The 21,674-nt window shown below is 35.6% G+C and overlaps 1 protein-coding gene and 1 long non-coding RNA gene across 2 annotated transcripts in view; one reads left to right on the top strand and one right to left on the bottom strand.

Annotated features, from left to right (window-relative positions):
* LOC127537987 (uncharacterized) overlaps positions 1-11,084 on the bottom strand; it is a 111,995-nt gene extending 100,911 nt beyond the window's left edge. Inside the window, exon 1 of the long non-coding RNA XR_007947657.1 lies at positions 10,825-11,084. This is a non-coding gene — a long non-coding RNA (uncharacterized LOC127537987). The remainder of the gene's footprint in view (positions 1-10,824) is intronic.
* CAMK1D (calcium/calmodulin dependent protein kinase ID) overlaps positions 1-21,674 on the top strand; it is a 471,691-nt gene that overhangs the window by 380,281 nt on the left and 69,736 nt on the right. The window contains exons 4-5 of the mRNA XM_051961432.1: positions 4,164-4,302; positions 7,099-7,225. Of these exons, the coding sequence (XP_051817392.1) occupies positions 4,164-4,302; positions 7,099-7,225 (266 nt within the window). The remainder of the gene's footprint in view (positions 1-4,163; positions 4,303-7,098; positions 7,226-21,674) is intronic.

The following is a 21,674-nucleotide window of genomic DNA, read 5'->3' as shown; positions in this document are numbered from 1 at the left end:
TATGGATTTAAAAAATGACAACATGAGTGTATTCCTGTCTTTTTATCTTTATCCAAGGTGGCTAAGCTCTTTGAAAGAGATTAAGATTTTGATTTGTTTTTACTAAGATATTCTCAAGACATACATAGCATATGGTTATTATTTGCTTTCTACTTTAGATTTTAGAGTTCCCTCAATTCTTAGTATGCAAAAAGCATGTTTAGATACATTCTTACCATTATTTTCCAATATTCCTCTATCCCTCTCTTCACTTTATTTTTATTTTTTAAAAAAATATTTTATTTTTGCCCAATTACATGTTAAAAGAATTTTTAATATTTAGTTGGGTTTTTTTTCCTGTTCAGCATCTTTTGTTTGGTTGTGGGTTTCAGATAATCCAATGATTTTTTAAATTGTCTCTCCTGTATCTATTTTCCAGGTCATTTGTTTTTCCAATGAGCTATTTTATATTTTCTTCTTTTTTTTATTCTTTTGAGCTTGAATCTTGTCTCATGGAATCCTTAGCTTCCATTTGCCCAGTTCTAGTTTTTAATGTGATTTTTTTCACTTAGCTTTTGTATCTCCTTTTCCATTTGATTAATTCTACTTTTATAATTGTTTTCTTCAGTGCATTTTTTTGCATTTGGCCAATTATACTTTTTTTTTTTCCCTGAGGCAATTGGGGTCAAGTGACTTACCTAGGGTCACACAGCCAGAAAGTATTAAGTATCTGAGACTAGATTTGAACCCAGGTCCTCCTGATTTCAAGGTTGATGCTCTATCCACTATACCACCTAGCTACTCCTGCCAGTTGTATTTTTTAAGGAATTGTTAGTTAACTCAGTCTATGTTTGTCCTTCCTTTTTCAAGCTATTGATGCTCTCTTTCATACCTCTCATTTTTTCCCCCAATTTTTCTTCTACCTCTCTTATTTGACTTTTAAAATCCTTTATGAATTCTTTCAAAAAGGCTTTTTGGGCTTGAGAACAATGAATATCCTCCTTTGAAGTTTCATGTGTAGATATTTTGTCCTCTTGTGAGTTGGTGTTTTGGTCTTTCTTGTCTATACTAATGGCTATAGTCAAGATTCCCTGTTTGTTTCCTGCTCATTTTCTTTCTTTTTTCCTATTTTGTGACTTTTAAAGGTGAACTCTGCCTTGTGGGGCACATGGGACACTGTTCCAAGTTTCTTGTGCAGATTTGAGCCTTGGTTTTGAGCACAGGGAGCGCCTTGTGTTTGGTGTCTTGCTCACACTGCTGGGGATAGCTTGGTTTCCCCAGCTGGCAATTTGCCTTCTATGCTGAGATTAGAAGCTGTTCCACTTATTTGCCCTGCTGCTATTTTACTGAACTGAAACAAAGGATTTCAGTTGCTGATCTGTTGTGATTAAGACCTTCCTATTGGCTTTCCTGGACACCGTGTTAGCTGGGCTGCACCACTCCTTCTACCCCAGTGAGATGGACCTTTCTTGAAGTCCTTCTAACCTATTTTGTGCTAGAAAGTCATTCTATCCCTTCTTGGGCTCTGTTGTTCCAAACTCTGTTCAGGGGCTTGGTTTCATGTTTTTTTCAAGGGAAACTGGAAAGCTTAAGCAGCTTCTGGCTTCATTCTACCATCTTGACTCTTCCCTCCACAAGTCTCATTTTTTTCCTTAAATTTTGAGTTCCAAATTCTGTTTTCCCTCCCTACCCTTTCCTTTCCCTGAGATGGTATTATAGATTATACATCAGTGTAATCGTGAAATATTTCCATACAAGTCATTTTGTACAAGACGATACAATGACAGCAACAACAAAAGAATGGAATAAAATTAAAATGTTTTAGTTTGTATTCAGACAATTCTTTGGAGGCAGACAGCATGTTTCATCATTAGTCTTTTAGAATTGTCTTGGACTATCGTAAATGCTGAGAATAGCTAAGTCATTCATCATACGATATTGCTGTTATTGTGTATGGTTCTTCTGCTTCTTCTCACTTCACTCTGCATCAATTCATGTAAGTCTTTCCAGGTTTTTCTGAAGTCATCCTGCTTGTCATTTCTTATACCATAATAATGTTCCATTTACAATCATATATCATAGCTTGTTTTGCCATTCCATAACTGATGGGTATCCCCTCAGTTTCTAATTCTTAACCACTACAAAAAGAGTTGCTATAAATATTCTTGTGTAAATAGGTCTTTGTTCCCTCCCCTTTTCTCATTTCTTTAGGATACAAACCTAGTAGTGGTATTGCTGAGTCAAAGGGTATGCATGGTTTTATGGATCAATGGACATAATCTAAATTGCCCTTTGGAATGATTGGATCAGTTCACACCTGATTTCCACCAACAGTATTCACTTAATTAAAACCCTTAATCAAGCACTTAAGCCCCTTCTCTCAGGGGACTTATACTCTAGTAACAAGTTTACAACTCAAACATAAGATCTTTCAAGTGGTACAAAGGAATTATGGAAGGTCAAGAAAAGATAGATTGTCTAACTGAAAGAATCTGTATATGAAGAAAGAAGCATTTGAGCTGGACATTAAAGATGAATTTGGACCATTGGAATTTAATGATTAAAATTAAAATTTCCCAGACCCATTAGAGTTTAATTTTGTCTCATTTCCATAAGTATTATCTTGTCTCCTAGAGAGAAACATTTGATGTTTTTATTTCTGGCACTATGATGGGCATGTAGTAAGTGCTTACTAAGTATTGTAGATTGACTATTTGCTCAATCAAAATTATTTGCATATATATTTATTTATCTGTGTATGTGGTTTATCTTTGAGGGCAGGGGCAGTTTAATTTTTTTTCCTTGTATATACAACTCTTATCGTTGTGCCTTGAATATAGCCAGTAATAATCAATGCTTTTTAAACTTAATTTAGGTGAATTGAACTAAAAGTGAAGAAAAGATGGGCAAGATTTCAAAAAAGAAGGGATGTGATTTAGGGGTAAGAAGAATGCTTTAGCATAGAAAGTGGACATGAACAAAGATGGAAAGCAATGAACATGTCTATGAGATGCAATTAGTGGTGCAATGGATAGAAGACTGTGCCCTAGAGTAGGGAAGACCTGCATTCCTAATTTAGCCTCAGACATTTACTAGCTATGGGATCCTGGTCAAGTCACTTACCCCCTGTCTCATTTTCCCTGAACTGTAAAATGGGGATAATAATAGCGTCGACCTCCCAAGGTGATTGTGAAGATCAAATGAAATAATATATGAAACATTCAGCATAGTGCCTGGCATTGAATAGATGTTATTTTTTTAAATCACAATAAAATTGTTCCCTTTCTCCCTTTGTCAAGAAATAGAAAATGCTGCAGTTATAGCAGACACAATAGAGAGCAAGGAGAACTACTACTGTACAAACAATTAAGCTTGAAGTTATAAAAGATTGTGCTATTTGCGAATAATGTGTGGGATTTTTTCTAAGTTTTTTTGTGTTTTGTTTTTATATTATATACATTTCTAGATTACTCCAAATTTGCAAGAGGTTCTCATTAAAAACATTTTTATGAAGGAAAAGTCAAGAAAACTAATAATACAGTGACCTCATCTGAAAGAAGTACAACACTTCTCATTTGTAGCATCCCTATTTTCTCTCCCTTGCACCTCTCCACCCCATTGGAGAAAAAAAGAAAAGCAAATTTCTTGTAACAAATTTGCAGTCAAACAAAACAAATTCCTTCGACTGCTATGTGTCTGTAGATCTCTCTCTCTTTATAGTAAAATATACATATGTATATATACATATATGTATATACACACATGTATATACTCCCCAAAATGTGTCATCCTGAACCCTCAATTCATCACCTCTCTGAAATGGATAGCATATGTTTTCTCCTCAGTTGTTGGAATCATGAGGGTTCCTTGTATTGTTCATAGTTTTACATCTATATGATTTGCTCTTCAAACAAGGTAGTGGAAAAGGTAAGAAAGCAACTTATAGGTTGGACTGATTCATAGAACTTATTTGAGTTTTTACTCCTTTTATTTCATCTTTGAAAATCCACTCTGTGTCCCAGAAACATTGACCTATAAAAACTCAGACACAATAGGAGAATGATCTCAAATAACGGAGACACTTTGGAAATGATCCTTAGATCTTATATGAATGTTTTCCCCCATTTCCAGCAAAAATCAGCAGGAACTCTCATGTAGCCTTTGTGCTCTGTGGTATTTTACAGTGTATCTGGCGGGGAGCTTTTTGATCGAATAGTGGAGAAAGGATTTTATACAGAAAAAGATGCCAGTACTCTAATCCGCCAGGTCTTGGATGCAGTCTACTATCTCCACAGGATGGGAATCGTTCATAGGGACCTCAAGGTAAGACCATCATTTCCTGGCATGTCTCATCCATTCTGTATTACATTGTAAAAGGAAATGGTTCTCAGTGGAGGGTGAAGACTTTTTCAGTGTAGTGATAACCTGAAGGAAATCTATAAGCTTATAAACTAAGACCACTTGCTGTTTCATGGGATGTAATTCCCATTCTCTTAATTGGCTAAGTAGTAAAATGTCATACTGCTTATCTCATAATTAGCATATTCACATTGTAGGTGTTCACCATAGTCTGTAGATTTTTAAGACCACTTTAAAGCATTTCACATTTATTAAGCATCTACTCTATGTCAAGTAGCTAGGTGGCTCAGTGGATAGACCTGTGGTCAGGAACCTGACGTCAGACACTTATTTGCTATGTGGCAAGTCACTTAACCACTGCTTCCTTAATCCACTAGAGAAGGAAATGGTAAACCACCCCAATATCTTATCCAGGCACGCCTAACATTGGTATGCTATGGTCCATGGGTCACCAAGAGTCAGACTTGATTAAACAATGTGCCAGGAACATGCTAAGTACTAAGCAGTTTAAGGGACTGAATATGAAATTGATTTTATTTATTTAGCATTTATTTATTTATTAGGCTTGTGATTTCTTTAAGATATGGAGCAGCTGATGAGGAAACTTCCTCTTCTATCCTGGCAAGTCAGCACTTAATTTACTGTCATAAAATTGCTGGGGACCCTGAAGGGTTACATAATTGGCCCAGAGTGAAAGAGCCAGGATATATCTGAGATAGTATGTGAACCTTTCTGTCTTTAAGACTATGCATTTATGATTCCAGATTCTCTCTCACAAACTTAGATCATAGATGTAGAGCTAGAAAGGACTTTAATGGGTCATGTCCAATCATCCCATTTTACGTATGTGAACAAAACTCTGGGACCTTAATATACCCAGAACTGGATTTTATATCACCAACAAAATCAAATTTTAAGAAGTACCCTAGGTTGTGTCAAAGGCAGGGAAATGTATTAGTCTTCATTTTTTCAGGACTAAAAAATAATGTATATTCTCTATGTGCATGTCTCTGGGTCTCTCTTTATCCCTCCAAGATCTTTCTCTTACTGGCTGCAGCAGTATGCTCCTTTAGTAGCTTTTGTGAGCTTGGTTACAGTATTAGTTCTTGATAGGTTTCTTAGGATTTCAGAAGGATTATCCCGCCTTCAAGGGTTTCTTAAATCCTTCACTGAGCTAAATAAACCCATCCCTTGCCTGTATTTATTTTCCTACCATAAGATTGGGTTTTCCAAGTTCAGCAAGCAGCTTTTAAAAGCCAAGTTAGTAGCCATGTAGGAGTACAGTGAGTGGGCTGATTATTGGTACTTATTTAAAATAATTTCTAAGGAGAATAATAGACCATATCACGGTGGGTAACATTTATTTCCTCTTAGAAAGACAGAAACATTGGCTGTATGGGATATATATTGTATTTTACTCCCACATTATCCTTATAGGGAAGTGTTTCCAATTTGGATTGGATTGAACAGAAGCTTTTAGACCATCAAATTCACAGCATGTAATTGCTGAAAGTAGAACACTGCCATTTTCGAGTCCCTTTGTAATCTCAAAAAAAGGTTTTTGGCCTCTGTGAATTAGGATAAGAGTGGGTTATGAAATTTTCATAAACTTCTAAGAGAAATAAACCAATCTACTTCCTGATTCCAAATTCAAAGTTTGTAATCATACGAAAGAGGTAACAATGTTTCTCTTCTCCAGCCTTTAAAAAAATACCATTTTACATGCTTTTTATTTCCCGTAAAAGTTGTTAGGAAAGTAGAAATTATCCGATTTTTAAAATACACATGAACAAAGAAAGCAAGTATTTATCCATTTCTTTCGGGTGATTTCTTTGTAAACTCAGGTTAGGAAAATATCTAGAAAACTGAACTGACCAGGGGTTTTATTCATTCAAAGGCAAACCCAGCTCCAGCCATTGCAAAAGATACCTTCTGGTGCTCTTATTTTAATGGGAGAGTAAGAAGAAAAGTAGCATTTGTTTTCATTGAGTCCCTGATAATTTTTCTAATATAACATTCTCCCTCTCTCTCTTTCTCTCTGCCTCAATTATGTGTAATTTGCACAGAATTATCTTATTCTTCCCTAGAATCTACTACCTAAAAAGCAGACTAATTTTTATTAACAAAAGCTATGAATAAAAAGAACACTGACTGGTACCATTGTGGAAATCATGAAAGGAAAGAAAATCTAATTCAGGCCAGCAGAATGTTAGAAAGTTCATTCTAAAGTACAGATTTTACAAGTTGCTCCCTTTGATATTAGTGTTAATGGGTAGCATCACTTATACCTCTTAATAAATGTCACTTTCCCATCTCTCTCTGTGGCAGCTCCAGAAGCAGAAAAAAAACACTTGGGGATGGAAAGAGAAATAGTGTCAGATGGCAGATAATTAATTATGCTTCTTCCTCCTGGTAGTTATCATGATCTCACCATTTAAAAAGCAAAGACATAACTGAAAGATGGTTTTGTGTCTGATGATTCCCCTTTCAGCTAGCAAAGGAATTGAATTAATAGTTTTCTATCTCACTGTACTATCTAAAAATGAGTAATCTAGGAAGTCTACAGGCCAACCCAAAGAAAGATAATAGTTTTCTAGCATGTTATACATTTCATAATTTGATGGCCTTGTTTAATTTTAAATTGTTATGAGCAAGAGGTTACCATGTTTGGCTTCACATATTAAATATTGTCTTCTGTCAGATTTATCCTAGATGTATAAAATATTTATGTTTATTTTTCTTCATCTTTCCCTATCTTAGCCTGAAAACCTTTTGTACTACAGCCCAGATGAGGACTCCAAAATCATGATCAGTGACTTTGGGTTGTCCAAAATGGAAGGCAAAGGAGATGTCATGTCTACAGCATGTGGCACTCCAGGATATGTGGGTGAGTAGACTCATGGGTCATTATTCTAGGAATGTATATGAGTGTTTGGTGATTTCATGATTCCCATTAAGCATATAAAGCCAATTTGTGACCATCTTGGTCTCATTTCCCTTGGGGACAGAAGAAAAAGACCATAGTTTTGGGGGGTGTATTGCCAGTAGCTCTGTTACCACCAGGATCAAATATAAATTTCTTTGGTTTTTAAAGTTCTCAACCTGTCCTCTTCCAAACTTTCTAATCTTCGTACATGTTACTCTCTTCCATGTCCTTAAATTTTTTCCAATCATGACCTCTTTTCTTCTGAGAAATTTTTACTTGATCCTGGGTATATAAAATAGGGATACAAATCAAGCATATACTAATAATAAATCACAATTTCACAACTCCCACATTTCGTTATTAAAACCTCATGCGGGGTCGCAACCATAGTTTAAGAAGTTTGGCTCTATGTTATGGTAACACTGACTTTCTTCCTGTTTCTCATACAAAACATTCCATCATTTCTTAACTCTGGGCATTTTCACTGGCTGTCTTCTATACCTTGCAGGCTAGGTCCCAAATAATGCCCCACTTCCTGCAAGAAGTTTTTCTTGATCCCCTTTAATGCTACTTCTTTTTCCATGAGATTATTGCCAATTTATACATCTTGTTTGGAAAGAGTCGTTTGCATGTTGTCTCCTATGCTAGATCACAAGTCCCTTGAAAGTAGGGCCTATTTTTTGCCTGTCTGTGTATCCCTGAATTTAGCCTCTCTCATTCCCCATAATTAAACATAGCCCTTATGGTTAGCACACAGTAGACATAAATGCCATTGACTTGACATAAGTTCATATTTGCTGTCCAGTTGCTACAAACGACAACATGGTGAAAAGTATAGAGCAGAGCGTATAACATATAAAGAAGCTAGAGATTTAGTTTCTCAGCTCATCTCTGCCTTTAGCTGTCAATATGACCTTAAAAACTTCATTTCCTTTCTTCATGCCTTGGTTTCTCCATGTGAAAAATGAGAGGTTTGAATCAAATGAACTCTTAAGATCTGTTCTGTTCCAACAGTGTGTTATCAAGTCAGATATGCAGTTGTTGTTATTCAGTCTTTTTGGACTCTTTACAACCCTATTTGAGGTCTTTTTGGAAAAAATACTGGGGGGCTTCCCCATTTCCTTCTCCAGCTCATTTTACAGATGAGGAAATTAAAACAAACAAGGTTAAGTGATTTGCCCAGGATCATACAGCTAGGAAGTATCTGAAGAAGGATTTAAAATTAAGCCTTCCTGACTCCAGGCTCTGCAATCTATCCACTGTACCACTTAGCTGCCCGACTATTAATGATGCCATAAATGCCGTAATGGTATTGAACTTAATGGATCCAATGTCTCTTTTATCTCGAAATCTATGATTCTATGGAGGCTTCCAAAGGAATAAAGCCATTTGGAAATCTTCATATAATCATAGATTATATCCAAGACCCTCATGTTTCAGATGAGCAAAGTAAAGAGACTTTGCCCATGGTCTCAGGGGGATTTGAACTTAAGGCCTCTGAATTTAAAGTCTATATGTGTGTGTGTGTGTGTGTGTGTGTGTGTGTGTGTATCTATATATATATATGTACATTATAAATATGTGTGTGTATATATATATGTACATACACACACACACACACATATATATATATATATATATATATATATTATTGAAGATGATGATTCCATTTGAAGAAATTTTATAGCTGAGAGAAATCTTAAAAGTCTTCTCAGTTCATCCCTCTGTTTTATTATCAAAGAAATTAAGGCCTAAAGAGATCCAGTGACAGGTAGGTAGCAAACCTAAGATTCATTCACAGGTTTTCAGATTTCAAATCCAATGTTTTACCCACTCTACAACAATTATTCAAGTCCTTATATAATAAAGTCTGGGATTGTGTCAGACACAAAGTGATATTGTTTTTGATGTTTCCCTTTGGGACACTTCATATGTCATATCCAATTATTTTTTTTTATGTTGCTGAAACTTAATGGATCAAAAACAAGGAGGAAAAGGAAATGAAGTACAGAAAGGAAACGAATGAATAAAGGGAAAAAATTAAAAGGCAAGGGGAACAGAAGAGAGATAGGAATGGCAAAATCAAGATGATACCAATTGCCTGAGTCTGAACTCCTAGTCCACTGTGTAGCCAGTACAGTTAATTCTCCCCTTTTTAAAAGGGACCTTTTCTTCTCAATTGTATGTGTTGGATATCACAGGTAAGGAATAACCCTACTGATCGCTTAATAAAGTTATTGGTGGCTGTGCCTCTGTAAGCCAAGAAATATCTGTTTTGCTTCTTGGCATATTTGTATCTGGAACAATAAGATAATAGAAGTAGCTATATCATGAGGGCTTTGGGGAGGGGGTGTATGTGTGGGGGAGAAAAACAGAGACAGATATCATGAGGGCTTTGGAGTGTGTGTGTGGGGGGGAGAGGGAGAAAAACACAGATCTGAACAAACCAGTGGCAAGCAGAAAATAAAATGAATGTTATTTAATCCCCCAGTCTTCTAAAAGGAATGAAAAGTGCTTATTCTACCTACACTGAATCATAGCAATTAGAAAATGAAAACCTTATCAAGTCATGTTGTACAGTCATTCTGCAAATATAGGTTTTCTTTTTTTAAAATTTAATCTCCATTTATTGATTATTGCAAAGTCTTTGGCACAAATCCATATCATGTTTTAGTCATTTATTATAAATAGAGATCCAAGTAGATTGAGAATACTAGAGAGTTTGATGTTTACATGAAAAAGAAAAAAACTGTTCTCTATTTAATAGTGCAACCAATAAAATAATTTCAAGAATAATTGGCAGAAAATGTTTCAGGATTTCTTTTTTTTCAGTGAAGCTGTGATACATGGTCCAGTCCAGACCATGAAACTGTTTTGCGATACTGTGCATCCATCCATTTTTCACCTTTATATCTTTAAAAAATATGACCAAATAGGTCTAACAAAGAATATCTATGATTGTATGTTGCATTATTTTTTTGGATGCTTGAAGATATTTCTTTCCAAATAAGTTTTTGGTTTTTTCTATTTTGACTAAAGAACCAGAGGGATTATGAACCATGATTTTAATTCTTCCAAGAGTCTAAATATCAAACCATAAGGTTTTCTTACTGTTCTATCTGCTCTTTGGTGCCACTGAAGTGGAAAGACCCATGTTTGGATTCTGCTCCCATTCTCAGTGCCCTGAAGACAATGGAAAAAAAAACTAGCATGCTAGATTTTTTTTCCCTTGGGGAGGCATAGGGAGGACAGAGAGAAATATGGATGTTGTATGTAATCATCATCTGATTTAAGTTTGCTGAGTACTCACAAAGTACACAGATTTCTGTCGAACACTACAATGGAATCAAGATGTTAGATTAAGGAACAAGTGATTCCTACCTTCTAGGATCTTCCATTCCTATGTCATTAAATCATATAACACATCTAAGAATGAAAATTTCCCCCTCTCCTAAGGGAGGAAATGCATCTTCAAAATAATGAAGCAATACTTAATAGGAGACTTTTGTTCTCATTAAAGTCAGAAACACTTCCCCCGACCACATTCATGTACTGCTTACCTCTATTGCCTTCACTGCCTTCACATATGCGGATATGTAGCAGGTCAAGTCAGAAGCAGACTTATCTGACTGAACTGGTCAGAAGTCACAATAGCATTGTGACAATCCATAATCTGGACTGAGATATGCAGTGTTCTATCAGAACAGCCTCATCCCCACCTGGAATCCAGAAGGAGTTATATGAAAATGAAAGAGGCATTTACCCCCTTTATGGTTTGGGGGAAGTTTACTATTCCATGCTTTAGAACATGAAGAAGAGAATTAAGGTAAATTTTTGCTTTCTACAACTAAGAATGAATTACATTTATGTAGTGCTTATTATGTGCCAGGAGGGCAATTAAGTGGCACAGTGGATAGAAAGCCAGTTTTGAAATCAGGAAGACAAATCTTCTTGAATTCAAATCTTGCTTCAGATACTTACTGGCTATTTCACTCTGGGCAAGTCACTTAACCCTACTTGCCTCAGTTTCCTGATCTGTAAAAAAACTGGAGAAAAAATTGGCAAACCATACCAGTATCTTTGATAAGAAAATCCCAAATGGGGTCACAAAGTGTTGGACATGACTGAAAAATGACTAAAACCAACAATGTTCCAGACATAATGCTAAATGTTTTACAAGTATCTTATTTGATCTTCACAACAATTCTAGTGATAAGGTTAGTGGTAGTCAGAGAGTTGTTAAAATCCCCTTTTGGTCGGTGCAGAGATTTCAAAGTAGAATTCATGAACCTGAAGAGTTTTAGGTGGCAAAAATGGAAGTTTATTGTTGTTTAGGAAGCCAGTTTCGCTAAGAGACTGACTTCTTTAATAGCAAAGTCCTATTAGGGAAATGGAGGCTGGCACTGAAAAGAGAATGTCTTCTCAGCAGACAGGGTCCTCGAAGCAGAGCAAGCTACTTTAGACCTTCTGCAAAGAATGAGTTCAGAAATTGAAAAAGGAGTCTTGAGGCTTCAGATTTCAGGTTGAAAGGAAAGCCAAAGTTCCCAGGCCTAGATGTTTATCAGTATCTGGCCCGGATCTCCAATTGGAATTAACAACACTTCAAAGGGGTGCTTTTTGACCAAGATTTCTAATTGAATCAAAGGGTCTGGCATCCCCAAAAGATAACTTATCTGGGGAGATTGCTTTCCCAAGAGGGCCTGAGAGCAAAAGGGACCACAGTTTGAGTGATAATTTTAAAGGGAATACAGTTTCACTCAACCTTCACTAGGAATTAAGTGCTATTTTTATCCTCATTGGTAATAGATATAAGAAAAAATACCAACATTGATTTAATGATTGCATGTAAAAATTTAATTAATATAAATCAATTGCTATAACAAGAAGACCAAAAGAACCTAAAGAATGTCTTAGTTAACAAATACTTGACTTTACCAAACAGGGAGAGATGGTGGTAAAAGAGCATGTGTATTTATAAGCTTAATAAACATTTACAGAGAAAAATCATGGTAGCTTATGAACAGTATGATCTTGTAAAGAAGAGAAGAAATGGAGAGCAAAAATAATTTTAAAAAGCCCAACTGAGCAATTATACCCAGGATTAAAAAACAAAGGAGAAATCCTCTTGGAGTGTAATATCACAATTCCCAGCATGCTTATATAGGACACAAAAATTGCACTTAAGAAAATGAAAGAATCAAAAGCAACCAGAGTAGATCAAGTATGCATAGTAGAGGTTTATGCTGAAGGTAATAATTGTGAGGTTAAGGGATTAATCCATAAGGTAGAAGGATGAGAAGATACCCAAGGCATGAAAAAAAATCATAGATTTCATTAATTAAAAAAAAAAGATGACCAGGATAAATTACTATATATGCCTTCTTTCCCATTTTAATAAAGTTTTGTTAGAATAATTTACACATGCATTGAGGTCACTCTTGATGAACGTATTAGCAGAAACAGTTAAATTTTCACAAATAATATTCTCAAGCAGACCATATTTTACCAGTTGTACAATGGTCTACAAAGTGTCACTATGTTTATTTTTTATTGATTATTCTTAAATACTTTATTCAATATAGTAAAACAGATCCTCTTCAAATAAGATATCTTCCACCCATACATCAAAAACATTCATGATTCTTTGAAATATTTAACAATAGAATCAATCTTGTTCACTGATTTTCTGATCATAAAAATGGCAAAGCATAAAACAGCCATGTGACTATTGGTCACAGGTAAGTCAGTGGCCTAGAGGAGATCTAAAATGAAATCCAGGTTGAAGAGGAATATCCTAAATAGTAAGGTGCTCCTGATGCTTCTGTTTGACGATGATATCATGCTAGTTGCTGTCAAGCCATGAAATGCCACCAAACTTCATAGGAAAAAGTCATCTGGCTAACTATACAGAAAGGAAAAATGAAGTGGATGAAGAATACTTACTGATGGGATTCTGTGTACATAAAGTTGATTAAACAATTTTTAGATTGTCCATCAGTATGTGTATACACATACATGCTGGTACGTGTGTGTGTCTGTGTATGAAATTCTATATTACATATATTGTGTTATGTATATCTTATATATAGTATATCAATATCTAAGACAGGCTATACATATGGATGATAAGTGGGCCTCAGAATTAAAAAGAAATAGGAAAGCAGACTGGATCACATTCAGGAAATTGCAAAGGTCTTTTAATGTCCTCAGGCTTCTGTAAGAAATAAAAAGCCATGTTTTTAATATCAGTTATCTTCCAGTATTATTTTGTAGCTGGGTGAAATGGAATGCAACAGCCTTTGGAAAAAGAAAACAAATATGAGAGGTGAATGGAAAGATTCATAGTGGACATAATAGCAGGCTGCAACATATATCAACAAAGGAACTTTAAAGAAGGGGAGTAAAGTTATCAACAAAATGGGAAGTGAACAAAGAAAACAGGCTGTTCACTTGACAAAAACAAAGTATTCAATCTGAGTACCCCATTGCTAGCCTTGCAATGTCAGGACAAATCAAAGATGGTTGGAAGTACCTCCTGTGGCTATTTTATAAGAGGAAATGGACTAGAGTCACAATCTACATCACTGTAGTGAACATCTCTATTGATCACTGATCCATTTGAGTCCATTGAGTTTTTGAGTATGCTTTCATCTATAACATTTCCTTTAGAGTCAAGAGTAAATCTGAACATAACAGAAATGGTTTTCTTTACCAACCTAAAGCAATGCATAATTTCAAAGCCTTTGAACTAATTATTTAGCATTATGGTAGTTTTTAACTGACTCTTTGGGTGAATAGCTAATCATTTGAACAAAACATACAATATTAGAAGGGGAAAAGGAACATTCTCCATAGCTTTATGTCCTACCCTTCTGTGGTTTGCTTTTATTTAGAAGACATCGGAAGTTTTATAGATTTGAATCTTGCTCTTTTAAATTTATTTGTACAAAGTAACCAGAACTGATACATTGAGAAATTATCATTTCCTTGTATCATCTTGTATCATTAAAATCAACTTTTTAAAAAATCATCTGATTTTGGCCTTAATCAGTCACTCACTGGCATTTCTATTATGTCCCTACCCTTCTGTGTTTTGTTTAGAAGACATTGGAAGTTTTATAGATTTGAATCTTGCTCTTTAAAATTTATTTGTACAAAGTAACCAGAACTATGCTCAAAAAGTTATCAAACTGTGCATACCCTTTGATCCAGCAGTGTTTCTACTGGGCTTATACCCCAAAGAGATACTAAAGAAAGGAAAGGGACCTGTATGTGCCAAAATGTTTGTGGTAGCCCTGTTTGTAGTGGCTAGAAGCTGGAAAATGAATGGATGCCCATCCATTGGAGAATGGTTGAGTAAATTATGGTATATGAACGTTATGGAATATTATTGTTCTGTAAGGAATGGCCAGTGGGATGAATACAGAGAGGACTGGCGAGACTTACATGAACTGATGCTAAGTGTGAAATGAGCAGAACCAGGAGATCATTATATACCTCAACAATGATACTGTTTGAGGATGTATTCTGATGGAAGTGGATCTCTTCGATAAAGAGAGCTAATTCAGTTTCAATTGATCAAAGATGGACAGAAGCAGCTACACCCAAAGAAAGAACACTGGGAAATGAATATAAACTTCTTGCATTTTTGTTTTTCTTCCCGGGTTATTTATATCTTCTGAATTCAATTCTCCCTGTGCAACAAGAAAACTGTTCGGTTCTGCACACATATATTATATCTAGGATATACTGTAACCTATTCAACATGTAAAGGACAGCTTGCCATCTGGGGGAGGGGGTGGAGGGAGGAAGAGGAAAAATCGGAACAGAATACAAAGGATAATGCTGTAAAAAATTACCCTGGCATGGGTTCTATCAATAAAAAGTTATTTAAAAAAAAATAAAGTAACCAGAACTGATACACTGAGAAAGAAATGTTACATATGGTGTCTATATCATTAAAGACAATTTTTAAAATAATCATCTGATTTTGGCCTTAATCAGTCACTCAGTGAGCATTTATTAAGCACCTATTATGTTCCAAGCATTGCACCAAGCAGTAGGTATAAAAAAGAGGCAAAGGACAGCCCCTCTCCACAAGAAGCTCACAATCCAATGGGAGACCATATCCAAATATATTTAGAACAAGTTATATACAGGATAAACAGGAAATAATTATCAGAGGGAAGTTACTATAATTAAAAGAAGTTGGGAAAGGCTTCCTGTAGAAGGTGGGATTTTAGCTGGAACTTGAAGGAAGCCAAGAAAACCAGAAGGCAGAGATGAGGAACAACAGTCAGAGAATACAAAGGTGAGAGATGGAGCATCTTGCTTGTGGAATACTAAGGAAGCCTGTGTCACTGAATCTAAGAGTACATGAATGAGAGTGAGGTATAACAAGACTGGAAGGCTGGGGTAGGGGGAATTTACAAAGGGCTTTGAATACCATAGACATTTTATATTTGATTCTGGAGGTGATAGAAAGCCATGAGAGTTTACTGAGTAGGGTAGGGGTCAGGGGTAATGACATGGTCACATTTGTGCTTTAGGAAAATCACTTTGGTAGCTAAAAGGAGGATGGATTGGAATGGGGAAGACCTGTGGCAAGTATACCCATAATTATCAACAGGTATTTGTTGAGTATCTATGATGTGCCAGGAACAGGTTGGTCTAAAATATATTCAGATAGCATTCTTGCTTCTGAGGGGCTTAGTTGGGGGCATAGACAGAAAAGAAATGCTTAGCGATACAATTCATCTTCTTTCTTCCTGTCTCTTCTTTCTTTATCAAAAGTGCCATATCTTTTTGTCTCCTGTTATTCGTCTTATTCTTCCCATTTTCTTTGCTTTGAAGAAGAGCAACCATGAAGCTATCAGCTTGACTTTGAGAGGAATTCCTATTTTTCTTCTCCCTGGGCTGTGATCCTGGAGTAATAAAAAAGTCTTTTTCCCCATCTTGTAAAATTCCTTTTATTTTATTCCTCCCAAAAAAGGACAAAATGCAAATTTCACTTGATACTTTGTACAATGGTGAAATATCCGTATTTTGGAGAACCAGAGTTTCATTGAATATCATCTTATAGGTGGGTATTTAGAAAAAAAAAAAAAAAAAAAAGATAATTCATGCTCCATGAATTGAAGTTAGATTAGATGACGTTTATGGTCTTGATGTCTATAGTCTTGTCCAGTTCTAAAATTCCAATTCTATGAGATCACTGAGGTTGTAAAAGAAGGCCCAGCTAGGAATCCAATAAAAGATAAACAGGGAGATAAGACTGAGGAGGTAAGGGAAACTAATCTCTCCATACACTATTTTTCTTTCTTGCTATAATCACATATAAAAGAAACTAGACTTGTACATATTTGACGCCCTATTTAATAAAATTTGAGAGAATATTCCCCCAAGACAAACACACTCCAAAAAGATCATGTAAAACTAAAGATACAAATGTGGTAACTCCTTGTATTCTCTATTCAGCTATCTTAATTAAAATAGCTTGACATGTTCTCCAAAAGTCTCTGAGAATAAAAAAGAAGACACTGAGACACTTCAGTTTTAAGTTCATATAACTGAGAAATAAGGTGAGAAATATAACCCCTGTAGAGTAAGCAGATTGATAATCTTGTCTTTACTGCTGCTCAGTGATGCTACTAATATGTGAAGAAAATTTTCAGTGTTCTTCATCAGGTTTTTCTGGGTTGAGAAAACCAAATTGGTATTCAACTCAAAATATTTAAGAGCTTGTCAAAAACACACAAAAAAAGCCTTCCGGAAGGATGTGTTGTTGTCTTATCAGCAGGATATTTCCAGGACCCCAAACTTTTCTTTTCAGGAGAAAAGACAAGTTGTTGCACAGAGTCTTGAACCCAACCCAATTTCTCACCTTAGATTGAATAACTAAACCAGCTGGGTTTTTGTCTTGCTAAATAATCACCCGTGATTAGAATCCTATGCTTAGCAAAAGATTTCCCTTTAGAAAATGGCCACACTTTTGCATTTTGCATGTTTTGTAATGACAGTGATTATGCATAAATGTATAGAGAGCTAATTTCTCTCTTTCCCTCTCTATCTTTTTTCTACCTCAGTTACAACAACTTCCCTCAATAATTTAATTGTAGTATTTCACAGGTGATTTTATGCTGCTTTTATTAATTTGGCCATTATCATCACAAACAACAAAAACCATGCAGAATAAGAAATAAAAATACTCTAACTCCCTGAAAAGATTATACCAAACATGTTCACAAAGTAGACCTGAATATTTTTTAGTCTTTTTTTGAAGCTGTTATTTTTTTTATTTTTGTATTTAGTTTATCAGATCATGAACATTAAAAGACTTCAGAGATCATTTTGTCCAATGCCTTCATGTTACAGAGGTTGGGAAAGAATGTTAGTTAATTTATTTACAAGGGGGGAGGCTAGATAGTGCTAGTGATGCAGACTGGTCTTGGAATCAGGAGGACCTGCGTTCAAGTTCTGGCCTCAGATACTAACACTGACTAATTGTGTGACCCTGAACAAGTCATTTAACCCCAATTGCCTTGTCAAAAAACTTATCTAGGGTCACAATGGTATATATCAGAGAGAGGACTGAACACAGACCATTATTCCAAAGCCACGGTATCATAGATACTATATTTAATATATATAATCCTCTGCTTGTGTTGACCTTCTTTGTATCACTTCATATGAACTTTCCATATTCCTTTGTATTTTTCCTATTTGTTGATTTTTATAGCATACTCCTCTCTTTTTACATTAACATATCATAATTTATTCAGTCACCCTTCAATCATCAAACAAATAATTTTGGCCATTTTTGTCCATGGCCATCTATAAATACTCCATGGGGTTCACCCACTGTCCTACACACCATTCTCCCCATCTCTTAAGCATTGTGAGAATGCTAATTTCACATATTTCAAAGATTCTTCAGAATACTTTTTTTCCCCCTAATGTAATTCCCTCCCTCCAAAGTTATTTAAACCAAATTCTTCTCTATTCTGGGCAGAGATAAACTGTTGATCTATCCTTTTAGCAGAGTGGCAACATTAAAAGCATTTTATCATCTGTGTTCTCCCCACCGGGAACCCTAACATGTCAATACGACCCAACAGAGATCGTATGCTTCCACCCACAGAAAGTTAATCTACTCAGTTTGGGTGCTTAACTTGAGGCATGGCTGCCTTGAGTTAGTTGGAGGGTTCTAAAGTCAATCCTCACTTAAACCTCTCTGTATCTGATTGCCTCCAAGACCATGCTTAATTCGATCCAGTTATTCAACAGGATATCTCCATGTACTGCTACATGTATCCCACTCTCTTATATTTCCTAACAAGGAAAAATAATCAAATCCATGTTATCATTTCCCCTAAGAAAAAATTTGAAAATCTACTACCCTGTAGCTCTCCTTGCAATCCCTGTAACTACATAGATCAAAATTTCCTTCTCTGGCATTCCCAAGTGTATTATGGTTCTATCCCTCCATAAAATTTAAGTTTAATGAAGACAAGAGATGTTTCACTTTTATATTTGTGTCCAAATGTCTAGCACAGGACCAGAACACAGTAATATTTAATAAATTTTTGCTGATTGATAGTTGTTCTTACTCCCAGGCTTGGATGGAATCACAATTGACATTTCCCTAAACATACTCCAAGTTGGACTTTGGGATTTTATATTTGCAGGGTTACAGCAAGGGAGTCTAATACTCTTGACATATACCCTGCCTTGGAGTATATCATTTTTAGGAATATTTTTTCCCCTTATACCAAGCCTAAGTATACTTTTACTTCCTTGCAACAACTTCTTCCCACTTTTTTTCTGGTGCCCTTCTTTAAGACCAAGCAGAATACCTCTTCCACAAATGGTTAGACCAAACAGAATACCTCTTCCACAAATGGTTAGACCAAACAGAATACCTCTTCCACAAATGGTTAGACCAAGCAGAATACCTCTTCCACAAATGGTTAGACCAAGCAGAATACCTCTTCCACAAATGGTTTTAGACAACTGTTACCTCCTTCCTCCTTCTAAACTTCTCCTTTCCAAGTTTAACATTCTTGGTTCTGTCAGCTATTTTCACATGACTTCATTTTAAGGTTTTCTTCCCCTTTTTAACCACTCTGGCATTCCCTCTTTGGATGCTTTCCAGTTTAGCAATTTCCTTCTTTAAATGTCAGACCTAGAAGTAAAAATAACTCCAGGTTCTGACCAAGGTGGGATACTGAAGTTCCAGTATCTTCCTTGTTCTGGATATCATGTCTCCTAAAGCAACCAAAGTTTGCAATACCTCATCATCCTGCTAACTACCATTAAAAGGGAATCAAAACCAAAAAAAAAAAAATCTGATAAACAATTGTCTAGTCATATACCTCCTCATCCCCATCTTGGATTTATGAAGTTGACTTTCCTACTCCACATGTAAAGACTTTACATTTATCCCTAATTTGTTGTTATTTGATCATTTCCCATCATTTCTTATTCTTCATGACCCCATTTTGGGTTCTCTTGGCAGAGATATTGGAGTGGTTTGACATTTCTTCTGTAGCTCATTTTACAGATTAGGAAACTAAGGGTAAGTGTCTTTTCCAAGGTCACACATCTAGGAAGTATCTGGGGACAGTTTTCTCAGGACTTCCTCATTCCAGGCCTGGCATTCTTATCCAATGAGCTACCTTATCTGCCTTATCCCTAACATACTTTGTCTTATTAGATTCAGTCCAAGATGTTAGCCTATGGGGATAATTTAGTTTGTGATTCTGTCTCATGAGCATTAGCTACTGTGTTTTCTGTAAATCTGATAAGCATCCATTCCAGGAAATTGTTATCAATCGTTTTATATAAATTCTCTACAGGGGCAAGGTATTGGGAACCTTCCTCTAGAACTTTTTACAAAATATGGATAAGAATGGATCACATAGTTATTATGTTTTCATTATCTTTTGGTCTTGTTACATGAGTGAGCTTGTCTTTTTGTGTGTGTTCATACAACAAAACTCTCTGATGACATCCTTTATGCTGGTGATATCAAACTCCACGTGAAACAGAGCCACTAGTTCATCAGGATCTCTGAAACTACATCTTAGAAAACCACATATTAACATTATCTATGCTTTATTTTATTTCTATTATGTTATCAAATATTTAATTTTAATCTATTCAGGCCACATTCAGGAATGTTGTGGGCCATGTATGCCTCCCCAACACCCCCATCTGCATATATGACACTTCTGCTTTATACTACTTTTCTTATGATAGCTAAATGGATAGAACACTGGAATCAAAGACTAGAGTTCAAATTCTGCTTTAGACACTTACTAGCTGTGGGAACCTCATCAAATTATTTAACCTGCTTGTTTATTCAACTGTAAAATGGGAGTGATCAAATCAAATAATATTTGTAAAGCACTTAACATAGTCCCTACCACATAGTAGATACTATACAAATTCTTATTCCCTTTTCTTTCCATTCCTTAGCGTTTCTTGCTGACTCCTGTTCATTGTAAACTATAAGGGATATATTATTCTTATAGAACCATGCCTTATTTTTGTAATCATATTGTTACCTTTTTCTTTTGTTTTTATTCCTTCCTTGCTTCCTCCTTATCTTCTTCCTCCATCTCTGTTTTTGTCTTATTTCACTTAAGTTTTAGATACAGGGGTCACCCAGAGGCCTGATACCCCTTTAATTGGCACTGGAAGCTTGAACTGCTCTGTTTCCAATATGGACTGGTTTGCTCTTCCTTCAGCAACTTAAGCACCCCAGCTTCTGAGGGCTTATTATATTAATATTAATCTTGGTGTGGACATATCATCTTAACTCATTGCAGCTCAAAACTCCTGATCTAAAAAGTTCCACCAGACTTATTCTTTCCAGTAGCTGGAGTGACAAGCATGTACTACTATATCTGGGTTTTCAATTCTATTTTTTTTTAAAAGTAGTTCTTGGAGCAGTTAGATGGCATAACGGATAGAGCACTAGCTCTGGAGTTGAGGACCTGAATTCAAATCCAACCTGCCACAAGCTGTATGACCTTGATCAACACTTAATCTCATTTCCTCTCCTCTTCCACCCACCACCTGTCACCCTTCCCCAAATGCCCACCAAAAAAATGGTCTTTATATGTATATATTAAATATACATTTGTATAAATGTTTGTGTATATGTGTGTATGTGTATATATATTAACTACTGTCATTTAAAAGAGGAATGAGAAGCAGATGAAGATTGGTTATACCAAATCTGTTGGCCAGATGATCTCCATTTCATCTCAGAAACTCAGATTTCTCAGACAAGAACAAGGAGATATTGGCTAAAATAGATTTGTTACCCTTTTATTGACTTTTTGGTTTTCTTTGCTAGGTTAAGCCACTGCATAGTGCTTTCTCATGAGTCTATTTTATCCAA

This window comes from Antechinus flavipes, chromosome 5, assembly GCF_016432865.1.
Source record: "Antechinus flavipes isolate AdamAnt ecotype Samford, QLD, Australia chromosome 5, AdamAnt_v2, whole genome shotgun sequence".
In the NCBI taxonomy this organism is placed as follows: domain Eukaryota; kingdom Metazoa; phylum Chordata; class Mammalia; order Dasyuromorphia; family Dasyuridae; genus Antechinus; species Antechinus flavipes.
The sequence above is the reverse complement of the archived record's forward strand: the minus strand, read 5'-3'. Positions and strand labels throughout refer to the sequence as shown.